At 36.0% G+C, this 22,612-nt stretch overlaps 1 protein-coding gene and 1 long non-coding RNA gene across 12 annotated transcripts in view; both read right to left on the bottom strand.

Annotated features, from left to right (window-relative positions):
- Positions 1–4,094: 4,094 nt before the first annotated feature.
- Positions 4,095–5,303, bottom strand: LOC306881191. Its single transcript, XR_013785127.1, has 5 exons — positions 5,103–5,303; positions 4,844–4,939; positions 4,673–4,741; positions 4,499–4,544; positions 4,095–4,301 (listed from the first exon to the last, which is right to left on the bottom strand). It is a non-coding gene; the product is annotated as an uncharacterized lncRNA (long non-coding RNA).
- Positions 5,304–6,019: 716 nt separating this feature from the next.
- Positions 6,020–22,612, bottom strand: part of LOC306881177 (poly(U)-binding-splicing factor PUF60-like) — a 29,237-nt gene continuing 12,644 nt past the window's right edge. For 10 of the 11 annotated variants that reach the window (XM_079435116.1, XM_079435114.1, XM_079435119.1 and 7 more), the window contains 3 exons: positions 12,432–12,543; positions 9,947–10,194; positions 6,330–7,061 (listed from right to left, as the gene is read on the bottom strand). In XM_079435116.1, coding sequence (XP_079291242.1) covers positions 6,762–7,061; positions 9,947–10,194; positions 12,432–12,543 — 660 coding nt within the window. In that variant the 3' untranslated portion in view covers positions 6,330–6,761. Of the gene's footprint in view, positions 7,062–9,946; positions 10,195–12,431; positions 12,544–22,612 lie in introns of all 11 variants that reach the window. The other variant, XM_079435113.1, reaches the window with a different exon arrangement.

Raw genomic sequence — 22,612 nt, 5'->3', positions numbered from 1 at the left:
GAAGATGCTTTTATTTTCTTTCTCTGTTTTGACTGTCTCATTTGGACTTGGCTTGGACTCGAACCTCTTTGACTTGGACTTGACTTGGACTCGAACCTCTTTGGACTCGGTCTTGACTTGGACTTGATAGTCCTGGTCTTGGACTTTGTCTTGGACTCGACAAAGGTGGATGTATTAACCAACATGAACAAACAATGAACAATGCATTTATTACACTATTTATTAATCTTGGTTAATGTTAATGAAAATACAGTTCTTGTTTAGTCATGTTAGTTCACAGTGCATTAACTAATGTTAACAAACACAACTTGTGATTTTAATAATGCATTAGTAAATGCTGAAATTAACATTAATAACTAAGATATAAATGCTGTAGAAGTATTTTTTAGTTCATGTTTACTAATGTTTTTAACTAACGTTAATGTTAACTAATGAACCTTATTGTAAAGTGTTACCACATTTTTAATATTTATAAGCAAAACTTACTATATTAATATATTGCTAGCACGTTCCTCTCTTTAAAAAGTAAACTCGTTCTGGAGTTAGTGGAGAACAGCAGCCCGTGGCTAATTTGGCTACTTTAGTAACATTAGTTAAGTTGATGAAAGCTCACCTGTTGTTACGACGGCAATCACAGGAAAAGACTCCAGTACTCCTCCGATGCAGACGACAAGACCACAAACTTGAAAATAAAATACAAAAGATGTACTTTACATTGGTAGTTCTTAACTCAGTTTTCCTCAGTATTTCATGTTAGCTCGCGGTTTTATTTTACATCTCTTAGAATTTAGGGACCGTCTCTAAAGTTACATACAACATTGGCACACACGTTTCTAACTTAAATAGCATTTGAACAGAATTGCACTTGCGATAAAGAGGCAGTGTACAAAAGATATTATGCTTCTCTGTGAACGTTAACCCTGGGTAAAATGCGGTGCTAACACCGCTTTCAAATTGCGGGTGTGAAACGTGTCTTTACCCGGGGTTAAAAGCGGTGTTTAGAACGACGATAACCCGGGGTTAAGTGCAGTGTGAAAAGCCTAAGAGTAACCTTTCTCTTTTGTCCTTTTACCGCTGCTTCCACCAAAGAGTAAATAAAAGAAATCTCCCTTGCCATTGGTCAGTTTTTCGCGGGCAAGTTCACTACTGTAAATTTACAGTAGTTTACTGTAAAATACATATATTTTCCCACAATCCTTTGCAGTTTACAGTAAAATACTGTACATATTACAGTAAAATACTGTTCAAATTACAGAAATCGGTTACAGTGTAAATATGCAAAGATTTGATTTCAAAAACAGTATGAGCTATAAAATTATTTCTTTTTATGGTTTTCGATCTATATTTAACCTCAGAATGATCTTAAAGTAAAAAGATCTGATTTTGTGGTGGCTGTGCTTTAAAATGAAATTATTTTAAAATGTCTAAATCTCAGGATAACAATATTGATTTATTGATATTATTTAACTCTTTCAACATTTCTCTCTTGATCTTTATTTTCAATCATGCTTTTAATTCATCACCTTTTTATAGTTCCTTCGATTCGAATTTCAAGGCTTAAACAGTGTCAGTCTGAATTCAAATCTTATTCAAGCAAAGAGCTTCCTCTTGTGGTAATTTCCTTGCTGAATATAGGCTAGTGGCAGCATTCAGTCAAGAAGCTGCTATCACTACCTGCCCAAATTCACAGGTGAGTGTCAGATAGCATCTATACACCATCACTTTGATCAGATGAGGCGTAGATTACGCGGGGGACCATGACATTCCTAATATATGAAATGGATGAAAACAGAAAAAAACGACGAGTTTGGATTTGCGATTGCGACGATATATGGTTTATTTGTGTTTTTCAAGTCATCTCCAGGTAATAAATAAAGTATATGAACAATGACATAGCATTCATTACAGTATAGAAACTATTCTGCCTCATGGGACAAAAAAAGTGTTTGTAGTATATAAACAAATAATTTTCAAGATTCAAGATTCAAGATTTTTATTTGTCTCACACACAATTATACAGGGTATAACCAGCAGTGAAATGTAGGTCAGGTCCGCTCCAAGGACAGTGCAATTATAGAATACAAATATTAAGAAAAAGAAAAGTAGAAAAAATAAGAGGAATAAAATAAAATAAGAGATAAAAAAATATAAATATAAATGTGCAGGTCAGTACAGGTCAGTATGTTGTTGACTTAAATAGTACTAAGAGGAATGTGCAAAAAGAATGTGCAAAAAGTTGTCCAGGGTATTTAAATAGCAGCAATATGAGGTAGAGAAAAATTATGAATAGCTATTGATATAGTGGTATATACATGGAGTCATGTGATGTTATGACACAGAGTTAGAGTTTAGGAGCCTGATGGCCTGGGGGAAGAAACTCCTCCTAAGTCTCTCAGTTTTTCCCATCAGGCTACGGAAGCGCTTACCAGATGGAAGCAAAGTGAATAGACGGTTACCAGGGTGATTTGAGTCCTTGATTATTTTGACAGCTCTATTTTTGCAGCGTTTGAGGTAGATGTCCTGCAGAGAGGGGAGAGCAGACCCTGAGATGCGCTCAGCTAAGCGCACAACTCTCTGTAGTGCTTTGCAGTCCTGATTGGAGCTGTTTCCATACCACACTGAGATGCACTGAGTCAATACACTTTCTATGGTCCCTGAATAGAACGTTTTCAGGATTGCTGGTGAGACCCTGAATTTCCTCAGCTGTCGCAGATGGTACAGTCTTTGCCTGGCTTTCTTAACCTGTGATTGGATGTGTGTAGTCCAAGTCAGGTTCTCGGAGATGTTTACACCTTATTATTGGTTATTGTCCAGCAGTGTATCTGATTTCTAAACTAATTAAAAGCTAGAAATAAAATAAAAAATGAAAGTTGCCCAGTAAAAAGTTTTTTATTGTTTTTTAAAGAAGTCTCTTCTGCTCAGAAAGCCTGGATTTATTTGATCCAAAGTAGGCCTATACAGCAAAACAGTACAATTTTGAAATATTTTCACTATTTAAAATAACTGTTTTCTATTTGAATATATTTTAAAATGTAAATTACTCCAGTCACAGGATCTTTCAGAAATCATTCTAATATACTGATTTGCTGCTAAAAAAACAAACAAAAAACATTTATTATTATGATGATGTTGAAGACCGCTGAGTAGAATTTTTTTCCAGGTTTCTTTGAATAGAAAGTTAAGAACAACATTTATCTGAAATCGAAATCTTTTGTAACATTATAAATTTCTTTATCATCACTTTTGATCAATTTAAACCATCCTTGCTAAATAAAACTATTAATTTCTATCATTTCTTTTCCAAAATAAATAAAATAAAATAATAATAATACTGACTCCATGAATGGTATGGTGTATAATGTTACAAAAGCTTTTTATTTAAGATAAATGCTGATCTTTGGATCTTTCAAAGAGAAAAATTACTCAACTGTTTGAAATAATAATAATAATAATTAAAAAAGGTTTCTTGAGCAGCACATCAGCATATTAGAATGATTTCTGAAGGATCATGTGACTGGAATAATGATGCTGAAAATTCAGCTTTGATCACAGAAATAAATGACATTTTCCAATATATTCAAATAGAAAGCAGTTGTAGTAAAACTGTATTTTGGATTAAATAAACAGACACTTATTAAAAAAACATTTTCTATATATATATATATATATATATATATATAACATTTCTGTCCCCCTCACTTCTGAAATGATGGCTATGCCCCTGCAGATGAGTGTAGAATCTGTAGCACTTCTAATTCTAAGTTGCAGCATAAACAGGTTGCTTTTTGTAGTTTTCTTGACAGCTTTTCTGGGAGCACTCAGTCACAACAGAGAAGTAGGCTACATTTTTCATGTGTGGTAGAAATTCCACATACACAACTGTCAGTTAAACTGGGTATCTCCCGACACTAAAATGATCCTGACCGCACTGCAAAAACAGGTCTTCGACAATTCAGTTAAGAATTACTGTTACCCAACGCCTAAGTGTCTCAATTTGAGTCAGACATTGTCTTGCCCCCTATGTACCCTATCACTCAGGGCTAAGATCTAGTGTTCCACTACACCTGCTGTCGAACCAGACAGATTCGAGACCATGCTTTTAGATATGCTTTAATCATGTAGGAGCTCAGTCATACCAATAACAGACAATCCTCACAGAATACAACAGTTTATATAGCACAGGTGCAAAGATTACATATAGTTATACTCTCTGTTACTGACAAAGCAAATTTGTTTTTTTATTACTTCAGCTTATTACTCAAGTCATGAGTTGTTATGGTTATTCTAATAATCAGACAGACCTCTATCCGCCTTTTCCATATGCATCCATTTTTGCAACACACTAAGTTTTTTTTTATTATTATTTCAAATGGCCAGTTGCAAATGTTCTTGATCCTGTTTACATCTCAGATGCATCCAATACATCCTATTTGTTGCTGTTCATTTTCTCCTAATTGGTACAATATATGTGATCCCCCAGCAATATGACGGTCACGACTATTCATTAACGGGGGACTCTGACATTCATTCATCCTTTTTTTTATCTGAGAGAAAAGTGAGAGAAAAGTAAGAACCTTTTAGTGAAGGAACATCTTGACAAATAAAGAGGATGAATCATGATGGTGTTCTGTGAATGTAGGTTTTTGTAGGTTTCTATAGTAATGCGATTTACCTCTTTCGTTTGTTTGAGAAGTAAACATGGTTTCATAGCTCCATTACAATCAATACAGGAAACCTGAGGCTGAGAAAAATACCATAGGAATACGCAAAACTGTCAGGTTTTTCTACAGTAACTTCTACAGGCATTTAGACAATCATTCTCTGATAGATAGTGAATACTTACTCTCTTGTCTTCAGTTTTACATTCTTTCCGATGGACACTCGGTGGTGTGCTGTCACATGAGGTGGGTCTCAGTATCACATTGAGTATATTGTTATGCTGTCATAAATGGAAAAGATACAGGTACGTGTAACTCTAGCATAAAAATGGCAACCAAATATATATGTAGGAGAAGCTTAAATATGTATTTTAAAGCACATGCACAGAAAACAAATAATCAAAACAAACCAACAAATTACAGCTTATGAAATCAATAACTTACTGTTTTGACAATGGTGTAATAGTCAAGGTGTTTGCCTTTTCCTTGATCCTTATTGGCTTGTTGTATTGCCTTGTCAACAATTCTTCTGTCATGATCGTCTAACTTATCATATTCCGTTCCCTTAGTTGACTCCAGCAGGAAGAGAGCGCTAAGCAGGAACAGTAAGCCTCTCATCTTGATCAGTAACTGAAGAGCTGTGCTGTTTTCCTGCTGTTTTTCAGAATCAGTTACTGATGTCACATCTACGCAGATCACAACAGCTGTCTGTGATTGGTCTGCTTTGTAAGCAGAGGTCCTCCCCTAAAATCATGAAAAAAGAGGGCTTCTGCAGGTTTTATATGGTAAATTTAAGTTGTTTTAAATAAAGATCAGGAATAAAGGGAACACAATGTGTCAATCAATAAATTATTTAAATGTATGAGCTGTATTTATAGCAACATTTCAAACTTTTTGTAAGAAAAAGAATTTAAACTTCGTCATAAAAACACAGACAAAACTAGAATTGCAAACAGTCTTTGGTACAAAGAACATTTCCCCAACTCAATCACCAAAAAGCCATTCTTTTGAAAACTTTAATGTTTTTAAACCCTTTAATGACGTAGGTTTAACTCCCACCCCTGGTGTCATAGGTATGCTCGTCTATTACCATATCAAATTAATTTCCTAAATAACTTGGAACCAGTTGATGAAAAATTCTGTATCTTTTTTTCAACTGACAAATACGCCTAAAACATTCACTACTTCAATAGAAACGAGGACTTTACATTATTCTAACTTAATTTGAGCATTTTGAAATGTATATTTCATACTCCGTGATCAACTACTGTACCAAAACAAGGCTGCATAATCAGTGCAGTTGTATAATATAATGTTAATGATGTATCAGTCTGTACTAATAACAATCTGAGATTCTCAAGGACATGCAGCATGAATTTAAGGTTTATTTGATGCAATCTGTTTTTCTGCTTTTCAAAGTACAAATGAAAAGTACACAACCCCTGATAAAACATTCAATGTTTGATTTGAACAACGCAACATATGCAAATATTACCCTTGATTCATGGCTACATTTGTATCCACTATTTATTTCACTTCAATACATTAACCATAATTCCAGTGCCCGTTACTGTTCTAAACAGAGGACAATGATCACAAAAACAACTGCTGTTCAAATGTATTTCACTACAAGCTTCCATACTACTTCATAAAGAGAAAAGACCCAAGTGTCATATTTGAAGAATTTATTGTTCTGACATTTGAAACCAAGAGCATCATAACAGGCTAATGACAATATTTTAAACAATAAGAGGGGGGAAAATGACAAAGCAACTGAATTTGAAGGACATCTGACTGATGGAATGGGAAGTAAACCAATGACCCAAAAAAGGAGAGAAGAGGAGGGGGTATCCAGTCGTTCACATTAACGTACAGCAACAATAAAAAAAAAAAATATTCATGAGCGTTTTCTTGCCTCTGTCCCAAGAAGGGATCATTAATAATATTAATATCAACATCGATAAAAAATAATTACAAGTTATAAAGAGATGCCAATACCACTGGGAAGAGTGGCTGGCGGCTGTGTCTGTGTAAGTGAGAAAGAGGAAAGGGAGACATGGAGAGAAGAGAAGGTTATGAAGGGTAGGATGTGTTTTTGACAGTCTATGCAGAGAGGTCACTGTTGTCAAACCGTTCTTGATCGTACACCTCAGCGATGACCTTGCGACCTCCGAACCAGCGGTTGTTGAGTGCCTGAATGGCCTTGTTCATCTCTGATGCTGCTGAAAACTCCACAAAGATCTTGACAATGACTTCAGCATCCTCCTCCTCACCCTGCTTTTCCTGATAGATGATCACTCTATTAACAGCTCCAAACTTCCCACATTCCTCTGTCACTTCTCCTTCCAGATCGTCATCTATGTCCTCAGGTCCAACCATGTTCCTGAGCACCATAACCGTAGACTGTGGATAGAGCATACAGAAGTGTTTAAATGTCACTGCTCTACAACATTCAAAAGTGATTTGGAAAGTGAAAAAAAAAAAAGAACAAGTTGATACTTTTATTCAGAAGGATGAGTATAATTGATCAAAAGACATTTATAATGTTTCAAAAGATTTCTATAATGTAGTTTTTAGAACTATTTAAATCCAAGAATCCTGGGGGAAAAAAAAGTGTTTCACTGTTTCCACAAATTAAGCCGCACATCCGGTTTCAATTGATAAATCTTTCTTGTGCACCAAATGAGCATATTAAAATGATTTCTAAAGGATCATGTGATTCTGAAAACTGAAGTAAAGGCTGCAGAAAAATCAGCTGTCATCCCAGGAATAAATTACATCTTAAAATAGAAACAGGACTCTACAGTCTGACCAAAATAACTTCATGCGACTGAAAAAATATTTCGGAGCACCTGTACGACTGATCAGGGCAGGTTAGACAGGGGGGCTCAGTTAAAACTAATAACAGCATAATGGCAGAACAGACTTTCCAAACTAATGTATTTGTGTTTGCACTCTGGAGAGCATCAACAGTTTCTATTTACAATGTTTTTGTAGCGCCGAACAATGTAGCAATCATAAATCTCTGTTGATTTCTTGAACGTAATGGCCAATCAGAGGTGTTTAGGTTAATCAGAATCCACTCAGCACCCAAAACACCAGACTTTTTGTTCAGTGCCGAGCTCTGTAAGCTTGCGAATCCTCTCATTATAACAAAGTGAGTGTGGACACGGTGTAAAAAGGATATTCACTGTGCAGTGTAGATAACTTCATTGATTATAACAGAAGTTTGTGAGATTGCGATGAACTGAGATAAGCAACAATCTAGTAGGTCAAAGATTTAATGACTCACTCATAAAGTTACTTACACTGTTCCTAAATGATTCAGCGGTTTGAACTAATTGATCAAATGAATGATTCAGTGACAGACAATTAGAGCCCTGCATTTCAGCCCGGGCCCAACGGGCCCTGACGTTTTTACGCCCCTAGGGCCAGGCTTCGGGCCAATTTTCACATAGTTCAGACGCTTCTCCTTATTTTTATATTTTAGACATCCATCAATTAGTGATGGAAAAAAAATTGCCGCGCTTGTGGAAACCGTGCTACCACGACTATCAAGAGTGGCTTGACGGTGTTTAGTGTCCAGCAGCAGCGAGCGTGTCGTCAGCGCAGCTCAAGAGTTCTGCGTTCAAATGAACGCAATAGGCTAAAGCTTGCCGCAAAACCCCTGCAAAAGTATGAATGTGTCCAGGGGTAATAGTAAGGAGATATTTGAATTATTTACTAATAAACTAGTGTTTTCTGAGTCAGTGTTGCAAAGATGATGACGATCCTGACATCATAGATCCTGATTTGCCATCTCCTCATTAAATGTGCCTTTGGAGAAGTGCATCTTTACGAATTATGATTATAATGAAAGTTTTTGTTTTAGATTTGATTTCATTAAGTAGTAATTTAAAGCTTTCATTATCATGTCTGTGAAGCATGTATTCGCTGAGTTTCGGTTCATTTTTGTGAAGCACTGCTGTTCAAGACGAGACGGCAGAAAGCACATCATGTTTTCTTTATTTTATAAAAGCACAACGTTTTGTTGATATTGTGAGTGCAAACAAATAAAAGTAGACACTTTATAGTTCCGAATGATATATTACTCTTACCTTTATGAGCAAAAATTACGGCGTATTTTAAGTTGTTTCCATTAGAAAAAAAATACAAGTGATTGAGCTGGCGCCTCCATGTCTTGCGGTTTAGCTTCCACTCTCCACACAAACAATTGGATACAGCGCACATTTATCTAGGTTTAACGTTTAAACATTGTTTAACATTACCAGAGCGCCTCGGGCCAGGGCCTAAATTTGAGGCACATTTCCGGGGTCTAAAGATAACGACTTGCTGTTACCTACTGGCAGTTTTAGTGTAATTTAATTTCAGTTAAATCATTTAATATTTCTATGTTCAAAACTTTATATTTAAAACAATTTCATAACATTATTTATGAACTTAAATGCATTCATTCTTCCTCGGGGCCTCAAACTGTTTTAATTACGCATTTTGAAAAAGTTCATTAACAAAAAAGGACATTTAAAAAAGTTAAGTAGCGTTTGTTTTTCCTTTGTTTGCTCTCCCACATTTGCTTTTGGTGTTTCCGAATTTGAGTTAGTGTGTTTGAGTTCTCTCTTGTGAAACTTTACTTTTCATTGGCTATTTAACTGCGTTTATGCAGTGACTCAACTCTCGGTTTACTCAAGTTTAAGTACTTCTTCGACATAGTGATGGGACCAGCGCAGCATGTCACGCGACTATCTTACTACACACAGGGTAAAGTTGTCTAAACGCTAGTTTACGAGCAAGTGCCAACTTCTGTATTTATGTTTGTTAGTGGCGTTCTATGCCGAAGATGTTATTTTCTTTGATTTCTTTGGCTTAGATTTTGATTGGGGCTAGTTAGCGTGTTTATTTCATTATTTTCTTTAGCACCGCTCATCCCTCACTTTTGTTGTCTTTAAACCATTACATTTGTACATAATTTGTAAATAAATATTTGTTGGTTTTGAAGGTATATTTTGGGTTCACTGTTTATTTTATTATTGGGAGTTTTGTTGTCTTGATTTTTTTCCTACTAAAAGAAAATCCAGACTCAGTTTTGCCTCTGCCTGCTTCTTAACTGCACACACAGCATCTCCATAGCAGAGAAAAGTGACGTTGCCTACCTCTGCTTTAAGGAGTCACCGCCTCATAATGGGAAGGTTCATTTCGGTCATTGATCATGAGGTGTTACTAAAATTTTTACTTTGCTCTTAGGTGTAAAGCCCTGAGAACCCAGTTATTTGAATTAATTGAGAACTAACCTCTTGTTTCCTCAACAGTTTTTGCATGACCATATGTCTGGCGCTGCTGCCTGAGATGCTCATGTGCTCCTGTTCACTGAGCATCTCCTGACCGGTGCCGTCTTGAGCGGATTCTTCCTCTTCTTTTTCCTTCTTTGCCTCGTGGGCTGCAGCTACAGCAGCTGACAGTGACGGCGGAGAGGCCAATACCGGGTTCACAAGGCCCACTTGAGGCACAACAGGGAGTGTGGGCCGCGCTGGGGTCACTCCTGCACAGAAACACAGGAGTCAGTATATTAACTGTGGTCTGACACATGTGCTAGACACTCATAAAATCCCTCTCTATGCGAGCGAAATAGGCTTTTTACCAGACTCTACAGCCTTAAGAACTGTTCCTTAAAAATCTGAGTTTAATTTTTACACAAATACAATGATTGGGATAAAGTCAGTCAAGTATGTTTCGACTGATCCACAACGATGCTGTCTTCATAGGGGTGGAACGGTAAGCGTATCGAACCGTACGGTTCAAGGGGCAAACTCCAAATGGAAGTGATTATCCCTATACTCTTGGAGTGGGGACTTTGGAGTGAGCAGGGCACATGCGTTAGTCGTTTGGCATGCACTTGGCAAAGTGAGAGACGTAATTAATTCATCTTCAGCTGGGATGTTCCCGTGACAACACAGCATGGTGTACGTCAGCAGATTCGCTGACAGACATAGGCATAAAAAAAAAAAATCTACATTTAATATTTTAAAAAAGTTGTATACATATTAGTTTATATATATTATATAGCAAAAAAACTTTAAAAATGTTTTAAAATATAAAATGTTAATTTGCAACAGTTATGCTAACAATAAAAATACATTTATGACGCACACCGTGCTGCATTGTCACGGGAACATCCCAGCTGCAGATGATGAGGAAATTACGCCTCTCCCTTTGCCAAGTGCATTCCAAACGACTAAATGGCACGCACGTGCCCTGCTCACTCCAAAGTTCCCACTCCATGGGGATTTGGGTAGCACTTTATTTTACAGTCCTGTTCCTCATGTACATACTATGTACTTCTTGTAGTAATTACAATAACTAGGTACTAACCCTGAACCTACCCCTAAACCTAACCCTACCCCACGTAGTTACCTTATATTACCGGTACTTTCTTTGGTAAGTATATTTTAAGTACATGTAAGTACAAGTACTGTAAAATAAAGTGCAACCAGAATTTGCCCCGTGAACCATACGGTTCGATACATGTACCGTTCCACCCCTATGTCTTCAGAATTAATAATATGGAAAATTAACATAAGTGCTTTACCAATAATCTTCCCCTCCAGTGAGATGTTAACTAATGACTGGATCATATTTGGTCAGTGAGATAAACTTGAGAATCAATTTTAAACAGAATGTTCAATTAGTGAATGAAAATGGATTACAGTGCCAAGGAGTGCTAGAACGGATGTCAATATTCTTTTTACTGAATAATGGCTTAAATTTCAAAATGTTTGGCTGAACCATTCCTAACAGAAAACCATTTCACAGAAATCATTTATAAAAAAACAAACAAAAAAACACCCATGTAAAAATCAGTTCTGGCAATGCTTCAACATTCTTCATCTATACCTGCTTGCTTCTTGCCTATAATGTTGAGAATTTAATCAAAACATTAAAAACAAATTATATAAAAAATAAGATGGGGTCACTTTGCCCCTCTCTGAAGCAACATCTGTTCTCTCTTGGCTTGGCTTCAAGATCAATTCCACAAAAAACACAGGATCTGAGAGACTCACTGGCCAATAGGAATGAGAGATTTGTTTATGAGGGGAGGGGTTAGAAACAGTCCTCTTCAAACTTGGTTGATCAGTGTGCAGCAAAGGGGAAGGGTCATGGCGAATGTGGAGAATAAAGACAGGGAGGGGAAGAAAGGAGAGAAAAAAGGAGAAAGAGAGAGAGACAAGGAGAGAAGAGAAAATAAAAGAGAAATCTATTAGTGGACACGTCCCACGACAGGCCACGTTAAACTGAGTACTGTGTAGGACAACAGAAACCTGAGGGAGAAAGAGATTGTGCACATTTAAGCTAATGTGGAAATGGGAGATCATGGACAGTGTTTAGAAGTAAAACAAACAGACAGGTCTGAGTACAACCACTTAAAATTAGTGATCTGACCTACACTGTGTAGCCCTAAGTAATGTGTAGGAGGACATGCCTGCCGAATAAGGGCTTTAAAAGAAAAATAAGGCATGTGTTTGTAATTATCTTTCAGTCTGACTCATGTACATGTTACTAACAATCCTGTTTTCAAAAACAATACAAGAAATGCTATCATTCATGCAAACTAAACCCAAGTGAAGGGCCCCACTCATACAAAAGTCAACCACATGCAGAACAAAAATACTGAAGACATACAACACGATTAAGGCACACCAGTGAAAACACTTTGTTGTATAGGGCCACAATACTGACAAAATAGTAATGATATTACAAACAACTTCTGAATCCACCTACCTGTAATGACCCCTGGGGCCTGAGCTGCCATGACGGCCTGTGGGAGCTGAGGCAGGCTCAGGCCCGTCCCCGCGGTCATCGCCCCCAGAATAGATGCTCCCGCTACTGCTTCCTGGAAGAACAGAGTGGGACATATAGGAACACCGCCTGGACAGCGCCCGTTAAAAGCACACATAATACCAACACGTGTGGACAAGCACGTCACAGACAAGCCTTGGGCCAGCTGCATAAAAATGGGAAGTTTGAGCTTATGGGCAATTGAGAATAGGAACGCTCATATTGACTGTTTAACTGTTAACCAAAATTAAGAATTTTGACCGATTAATACTCAGTTAAATGTTTTTTTTTTTCTTTTCTTAAGTTTGCGACATTGTTAAAGAAAAATATTCTATACATTTGTTTCCTCAAGTTAGGGCTGGATGATACGAGCAAGAATTCATATCTCTGTATTTTTTGGCTGATTTGCGGTATACATCTTGTTATTTTGTATTTGGATTAAACAAATAAAGTGAATGCAAGCATGTAGGCATATATTATGTGCAAAAAAAGGTTAAAATCACATTACATTGTAACATTGCAATCTAAAAACAAAAAAATAATGCTTTTATATAGGAATGAGCATTTTCCCAAAATTTTGCATTTGAAAATTTGGTCTCATAAGTAACGAATATTCGATGAGGTTTATTGAGAAAGACGTTATTTTTAATCAAGTTGTCGTCACGATTTCTGAACAAGCTTAAGATTAACCGTTACACAATGCTCTAGTCTACAACAACGTTACATTATATCGCAAGGTTTTATTTAGGTTGAAAACGTGTTAAAAAAAGCATTCAAGATCAAGCAGAGCAAACGAAAAAAAAAAAAAAAAAAAAAAAAAATCAAGCAGACTGTGCCAATTACAGTACAGAACGAAGGCTACATATACTTGAGTCAGCCTATTTATTGTGTTTACATTGTTTCACGTATTAATTCTGAGATAATATCCACATGCTCGGGTGAAAGTTTGTTCCTCAGTCTGTTAACAATAAGAATGCACTGACAAAGATAACGTGTGTGCTAACAGTTTCTTAGCGCTTTGTGTTAAACCACTCTCCCTTGAGAAAACTTTATATGTCTGAAGATCATTTCACTATCAGATAAACTCTCTTCTCGGCTCAATCGGAGTACAGGTTATTGCACACTGAGCCCGAAATTTTCGCATGCGTTTTTCCGTATTCCTCATCCTTTCCTTTCAAAATGCATGCTACGGATGTGAAAACGCAGAAAATCGAACCTGATCCAATTGTTTTGTTGACAGACGAAAGTTTCGGATGCAATGTGCAAACGTGATTGACACAACGTGAGGTCGTATTTACTTTTTAACGATTTTTGTCGATATCCTTTATTTTTCAACTAATTTTGGCCGATACAATGCCGATATATTTCCTTTTATTTGGAAACACCAAGTCTCTCCTGTGCAGAAATTATAAGTAAATTATTTTTAATTTTGGTCAAACTTATTTATTAGAATTAAATAAAAAATGATGAAGTTTTTTAGACAGTACATTGAAGCTTTGAAAATAACTATAAATAAACTATCAATTGCTGCATTTTTCCCCTCAGAAAGATGCAGTGTTAACCCTAACATTTTATTTTAGGATTTAACATTTGTAGATGGTCTAAAACAAAAGAGTTGTAACAATTCTGAAAATCTTTTAGAGCTCATGATTTGTTTAAAAAATAAAACATTACACATTAATGAATAAATCAGTATATATAAAATCATTTAATTTACAAGTGTCATGTTTGTGATTTTTTTTCTATAGCTTCTGACCATTAAAATCAAAACATACAAATTATGACATCAATTACTGCTTTAATCGGAAACAGTGTAAATGTAATTTGTGTAGGTTATTTTACTTTTAATTTAATTAGAAGTAGGCCAACAGCGCCCCCTACAGATTAAATCTCTTTACCGAGCGGGCGTTAAGACCCGGGGGAGGCGGTCACTGCTGCGCTGCACGTGCTGTTACTTTTTACTCTCACACACCGAGCGTCATTCTGTACGTGCTTTCACAGATTAAGGCGAGACACTACAGGTGAATAGGGTAAAATTTTTAACTAGCAGATATCACCATGAAACTTTCCCAGTTGATTACCTACATTAAGATGAGAAAAAAATGTATTACAAAGTTTCTGTAATTTTATGTTTAAATATGCAAATTAGGCATTATCTAATTAAATATGCGCTAATTTGCATATATTTTAAAAAACGAAATCTCAGAATTGGATAAAGCCAGGTTCAAAATTCTTTTTTCATTGTGTTCACATATTACATGGGAAAAAAAATTACAGAGGGATTTATGGATATCTACTTTTGTTATCCTGTAAATCAGAATATACTGTCAATAGCCTTTAAAAAATGTATTTTCGCCATGTTTTTTGGAATAAAATGTTATATAAATCAGGTTAGGAATAATATATTTACAAATCCCTCTGTAATTGTCTTCATAATATAACTAGGTACAAGACTGGAACGTTTGGTGTATATAGGTGCTACTGAAGTGGAGATTTCGGACTTGGAGTATGAGAGAAAAGTCATTTTGAGAAAACGGGCTTTAAAGATTTATATTGTAAAAATCCACACATTTTTATATGAAAACATTGCTAACAAGCAAAACAACTGGCCAAGTAATTGTTTATAACAATGTAGACCATGAACAATGACAACTGAATAAAACAACATTGCCAAATAAGACCTTCAACTAACCACAGAGAACCACAAATACAGACACAAACTTATCATCAGAACTGCAACTCTAGTCATCTGTCCATCGGAACACAAAGTTCACCCATGAGGGTTGAAAGCCTAGCTCTCCATGCCTGCACCATATGTAGGCCCCTCACCCCTCTCTTGCTGATGCCTTTTCAGCTTTTTAGCTGTGCTCAGAGTCTTTCTGCAATGTTTTACACTCTCAGACTGGATGGATTCGGCTTTTGTGATCCTCAGCATGTCGGTTTCCCTGATTGTGGTGACTGTAACGACAGTGCTTTCCAGCCAAAGCTTATCCATAATGGCAAGCATGGCAGAGGCCCCCTCATTAAAAGTGTGATGATCCCAATCCCATAGTGTGATGTGAACCCTCTTTTCTGCCAAGTGCCATCAAAAGACACACTGATATTTATCACCGCATCTGCATCCTCTCTCAGCAACTCTGCCACATCTGCATCAATATCTGCATAAGCCTGCCTGACCTGCTCCCTGGTCCTGTGAAGTGACTCAAGACCTCTCTCAATTTATGCCGCTAAAATTAAATGTGTATAGTATCAATAACTGTTCATTTGTTTTGTTTTTATAGATACAGCACACAGAAATCTGTACTGTAAAAGTAAAACTGGCCACCGCAACACAACATAATGAATGAGATGGCACTTTATTCTATTCTTATAAATCTTATAAATAAATAAATATTTCATCCATACAAAACAAATATTGTTACAGTAATGTTATAATATGTTAGAAGGTGGTAACAGCCACACGTATTGGGCTATTTCTGACATTAGAAATTCTAAACCTCCCATCGACAGCGTTCAGATGCGCTTCCCGAGGCGGGCATTTCACTGGGTAATCCATCACTAATTTTCCTTTTCCCCCTTGCAAGTGACAACTGCTGTACTCTTTTCGATGATTGACGCGAAGTCATTTTCATTCATTCACTCAAAAGATCCCGCGGAAAGCTTAACCAAACAAGGAAGCGTCAACGCATACCATGTCATGTGACGATTCTGAACGAATCACGTTGTCAGAAATTGTCTTCAGCCAATGAGATTGCGCATTTAGAGTTAAATCCCCTCTTTTACTTTCACGATTGGTTGCTGATAAAAAGCAAATGACCATATTTGGATCCGACAGCATTGTAGAGAAGAGAGAGAGCTTTCCAGCAGTATACGTGATGACTGGGTACAGGCAGAGATCGCGGAGCAGCATGTTGATTTAGAACGCCAACTTTTGTTGAATTTATGAGAAATCTACAGACGCAAACAGACAAAGTGCAGTAAAATAAAGACCTAAATGTGTATTTCGGACTTTTTTTCACCACAAGTCTAAAAGAAGACATGTTATTGAAGACAAATATCCAAAAATCTCAAAATTGACCAATAAAAAAAAAACGATGTTTTTGCCTGCCGTGTCTCGCCTTAAGTTCAGTGAATCTAATCATCATTCAGACAAAACTTTGCTTCAAGAATGAGCCACACTGTTGACGTGTTCTAATCACTAGCACTCCCTGAGCACATGCGAGTTAATGTATTCCTCTTATCGGCAAGGCATATTGGCATAATTTTTCATAAAAGGCTGATGCCGATATTTACATTTAAAGCCATTATTGGCCGATTCCGATATCATTCCGATAATATCGTGCATCCCTAATGAAAATAATAAAAAAGCAGACTAATTGAGTAAAAAGGCTATTTTGATTACCCCATTACACTTTACAGTTAGTGCTATCATACATATACACTTACTTGTAGGTTTAAAATTCTACATGTCACATTTATTGTCCAACTACAAATATTTCAGCAAAATGTATATTTTAGTCAGTTATTGAGCTCCTATTCCATTGCGCTCTGTCTGTTTGGTACGCATGCGCGCTCGTTATGAATGAAGCCTGAAGTTTAGCAGAGAATCGCAAAGCAAAAGCTCATGTACTTCTGACAGCAAAATGGAAATATTTCCATGGCTTTCTAACATTTAAAGATGGAGAATATACCTGCGAAATGCAAGTTATGCATTTAGGAAAACAGCACATCTCAAGCACATTAAACAGCGCAAGTAGCATCTCTGTCAGCGGCACACGCAGCCTTTCTGTCAGAGCCGCTTTAAACTGAAATTTATAGGCTACTATATCTTAAGAGTTTTTTTTTAAGCCCTTCATATAAAGCATGTCACGTTTAGAACAAATTGTATTATGTACTTTCTCCACAGCAGTTCAGTCTGTGTCCTCCCTAGATATTTTTTTTCAGATGCGCTCGTATCAAACTACTGTATATCGATATTAACGGTACTGCTTCACACCATATCGGTTACAAAAAATATCTCGATATATCGTACAAACTCGATATACCGCCCAGCCCTACCTCAAGTTAAGCAAGTACCTGCTCAACTTTCACTTGGTTAACTGAAGTAGTAAATGAAACCATGCCAAGTGGCAGTATTGGAAATGGTCATCAAAGAGTGAATCCAGGGGGCTATTTCATAAAACTAGTTTACCAAAAAAGCCAGGCTTATTTCAGCAATTCTGACTTATTTTCACTTGATGTAGTTTCCGAAAGCAAAATTACAATAGCTCAAGCTCAGTCACTGTGGCAATTTCTGCCGAGAAACTAACCTGGTCAGGAGCAGGCTAAGCTGAGCTCCTCCAACACTGACAATAGGAACGCATCGATATTACCATTGACTCTCTCACATACAATTAGTTGACTATTATTAGTCCAAAAATAACAGTATACAGAAAATACACCTTAAATAATCAAATAAATAAAAATAATAGGCTACAACCAACTGTATTTAATGTATTGTGCCCAAAATGTAGGCTAATGACATTAACATAGTTGCTACTTGCGCATTGTTGATCAGCAGGTTCTAGCGATGCAGCCTTTCTCTCTGAATTTATGACAGCTGTACCTTTCGTTATAAGAACATTAAAACATTACAATATAAAATGGCTCTTTAAAGCATTAAAAACACTAAATCAACAGTTAATATCACTGAATTAAAAATTTAAATAATAGAAATCAGACTACATTTTAACTGAAAGAGGAACACACATTTAACTCATTTGAGTTAGTGTGGCTGTATTAGCCAGCTTACATTTGATTTACAGTTACTGATATCATAAAAATACACTTACAGTGGGGCAAATAAGTATTTGATACACTGTCGATTTTTCAAGTTTTCCCACTTACAAAGAATGGAGAGATCTGTAATTTTCATCGTAGGTACACCTCAACTGTGAGACAGAATATATATTTAAAAAAAAATCCAGAAAATCACATTGTATGATTTTTGAATAATTAATTTCCATTTTATTGCATGAAATAAGTATTTGATCACCTACCAACCAGCAAGAATTCTGGCTCTCACAGACCCGTTAGTTTGTCTTTAAGAAGCCCTCCTATCCTCCACTCATTACATGTATTAATTGCACCTGTTTGAACTCGTTACCTGTATAAAAGACACCTGTTCACTAGGGCTGTGTATTGGCAAGAATCTGGTGATACGATACGCATCACGATACAGGGGTTGCGATACATTGCGATACTATAAGCAAGGTGATAAATTGGGATATTTCTTATTTTAGGAATAGGATATATTTTTTTAGGAAAGCTGTCATTAAGAGCACACCACCATATGCAAACTTTAGCAATAAATAAAAATTGTTTAACCAGAACACACTGGGATCTGCATTTGCAATAATCAGTCTGTGTAACATTCAACGTTATTGAACCACTTTTGTGCAGTACAAGTCAAGGGGGGAAAATTAAAGTGCTTGCAGGATTCTTATATAAAATGTATTTTATAAAAAGACCATATATATTTTTAAACCCTGCTTTAAAGGTTCACAGTTTAAATTTACAATTGTAAAAATACAATGTCATAACATTTTGATCTGAACAAAAAATTACATCTGCAAATTCATCTTTTCTGCAAAGGGGACAGGACGACTGCACCGTATTGAGGGGAGGATGGATAGGGCCATGTATCGCAAGATTTTGGCCAACAACCTGTTTCCCTCAGTAAGAGCATTGAAGATGGGTCGTGGCTGGGTCTTCCAGCATGACAATGACCCCAAACACACAGCAAGAGCAACTAAGGAGTGGCTCCGTAAGTAGCATTTGTAAGAAGAAGTAAGAAGTGGCCTAGCCAGTCTCCAGACCTGAACCCAACAGAAAATCTATGGAGGGAGCTGAAACTCCGTGTTGCCCAGCGGCAGCCCCCAAACCTGAAAGATCTGGAGAAGACCTGTATGGAGGAGTGGGCCAAAATCCCTGCTGCAGTGTGTGCAAACCTGGTCAAGAACTACAGGAAGCGTCTGACCTCTGTAATTGTAAACAAAGGTTTCTGTACCAAATATCAAGTTCTATTTTTCTATTGTATCAAATACTTATTTCATACAATAAAATGGAAATTAATTATTCAAAAATCATACAATGTGATTTTCTGGATTTTTTTTTTTTTTTTTTAATATTCTGTCTCTCACAGTTGAGGTGTACCTACGATGAAAATTACAGATCTCTCCATTCTTTGTAAGTGGGAAAACTTGAAAAATCGGCAGTGTATCAAATACTTATTTGCCCCCACTGTATATGTAGGATTAAAATTCTGTGTGTCACATTTAACGTCCAACAACAAATATTTTAGCAGAATGTATATTTTATTCTGAATTCTTGCACTATTAATCAATTCTGCTCCGTCTGTGCTGCGTGCATGCGCTCATCAGCGCTCGTTCTCTCACGTAAGCCTCGCCAACTTCAGACAGCAAAAGGGATATATATGCATGACTTTCTAACATTTACAGATGAAAAATATACCTGTGATGTATAAGTTATGCACTGAGGAAAACACCGTCTCAAATGCATTAAACGGCACAATTATTCACTGTTTGCCATGGTGGATTGATTTGATCCATGAGCGACATTAAGAGCTGCTTAAGAATAAGCGTGCACATCAAATTATCCTGACTCATTGAACCTGGATCGAGATTGCGTGAACTTAAATTGCCGTTTATGAAACCGCTTTAGTCCCGATTGATTTGTTAGGTTATTTCAAGTCAGGTTTTGGACTTTAATCCCCGCTTTTCTTAGCGTCTTTAATGAAACAGCCCCCTGGAGAGAATTTATTCAAATTTTGAATGGAGTTTAGCCTGAAAAGCGTGCAATGAGCGCTCCCCTTATCATTACTAAATTGCTGTCACTCATCTTAGTTTATCGTGATCTCACAAAGTTCCATTATATTCAGTGAAGCTCTACAGGCTCCGCTCCAGCCTATCCCCACAGCACATCAACATTAAAAAAAAAAAAAAACTACACGTTGTGCACTAAGGTTGCCTGCTACTTTTTTTTTTTTTTTTATTCTGATGAGAAAAGAAAATAAGATGCTAGTTCTTCAAAGATCCTAAACAAATTCAGTGTGTGTTTCATTGTCATCTTAATTTTATTTTTAAAATAAAAATATTTAGTGTGGGCCAATTTGTTTCATTGAGAAAATTAACCAAAATGAGCATCCCTAATTAAGAAAATTAATTATTGTTAGTATTAAGCAATAAAATATCTGTAGTATAGGGTCTCTGAGAGTCCTCTTTAAGGTCTTCAAAGCAAAAACGGTTATACTCACAGTCAACATAGGTTCTTGTGTTATATGCTCAGCTGTCCCTTAACCACTTGTGCATACAAATTGACAACACATTTAAAAAAAAAATAAGATTTCTGAAGAAAAGATGGATTTTGTTCATTAGTCTATATAGAAAACCTAGAAGGCTTCAAACTCTAAAGAGTGTTAATAGATGAAAATCAGCAAAATACAATACAAGTTAGGCCTTTTAAGCAAACTAAAACCCTAAATTTGATTTAAATTAACTTTCTATTCAAAGAATCCTGAAAGGAATGTATCATTGTTTAAACAAAAATATTAAGCAGCACAACAGTTTTCAACATTGATGATAATTTGTTTATAATTAATAATTGATTTCTGAAGGATCATGTGACAAAAGACGACTGAATTAACAGCTCATAAAAATGTAGCATTGCCGATACACAGAAATTAATTCTATTTTAAAATAGATTAAGAGAAAAAAAGGTTTTAATTTAGAGATGCACCGAATGTTCGGCAACCGAAATTGTAATAAACAAAAAGACCAAAATAAATAGTCCTGAACAATGACGTGACTCGATCAAATAGAGATGTGCACTAATGCAGCCATCATGTCAGCAGTGTGAAAGTATTTAAAAGTGTCAGCGAAAGACGCAAAAATCATTACAAGCACCGACAGCGAGAGACTTGTTTAGTGCTGCATCGCATGTCTTCGATGAGAAGAGGAAGGGTGGTTGCTGCTATGATGATTGAAATTGTGAAATGGCCTTAATTAGTAAATAAACTGCTGAATGTTAAGTTTTCTAATACACACACGGATTTGCATGTATTCTAAAAGCGCTGCACAAGGTCACGGAGCTATCTGCTTGTTATCCAGGGTTCGAAGTCCAAATTTGTGCTGACTAACAGTGTTACTCGTCAGCTGCTCAAAAACATTTTTATGCATGTTTAAAATAAATTAATAAAAAGACAATAAATTACAACAGCTCTAATAATACATGTATTCTAACACACAGTGTTCAAATTGGGATCTGTAAATTTTCTAATGTTTTAAAAGAATTCTCTTCTGCTCAGCAAGGCTGCATTTACTTGTACAGTGTAAAAAAACAAAAACATAACTGATTTAAGAAGGGGGTCTCAAATGGCCAAAAAATATTTTACTTATTAATTTTTAAGTTAAATTGTGCTTTCTTGGTATAGTGTCTGCTTGAATGTGAAAAAAAGAGAAAAATATTCAGTGCTAAGTAAATTTTTAAATTGTTGTTTTGTCAGATTTTTTCTTTGAAAAGCTATCCAAAACAGTAAAAAGCACATTTTGGGCATTTAATTTATGCAATGGTGAAAAACATGGCAAAATGTGCGGGGAATAATGCGAAAAACTGTGTTCGGTATTCAGCCTTCAGCTCAGCGATTCAATTGGTTTGGCTTCGGCCAAGAATTTTAATTTCAGTGCATCCCTACTTTAAATTGTAAATTTTAGATTACAAATTATTTTATATAAATAAATTATTATAAAGTATGTGTGATCACCAAGACCACATGCATTTTATTTAAAAACAAAGAAATCTTACAAAAACTTTTGAACAGTAATATACAGGAAATGGAAAGTTGCTTGACAAACACATCAGTCAAGTGTTCGTCTGATAGTGTTTGTGCATCTAAACATTCAGGCATTACATGCAACTAGGCCCAAGACCTGAAATAAAGTTCAAGAATGACAAAACAAGCTAAACGGATCATTTGAAATCTTTATAAATTATTAACTATACATTAATTTAGACACGGCTGTATAAGTTCTAAAATTATGCATTTATCTGCTTAATTTTTAAACTAT

This window comes from Barbus barbus (genome assembly GCF_936440315.1).
Source record: "Barbus barbus genome assembly, chromosome: 15".
NCBI classification, from domain to species: domain Eukaryota; kingdom Metazoa; phylum Chordata; class Actinopteri; order Cypriniformes; family Cyprinidae; genus Barbus; species Barbus barbus.
Note: the sequence above shows the minus strand (reverse complement) of the source record. Positions and strands in the feature narration are given on the sequence as shown.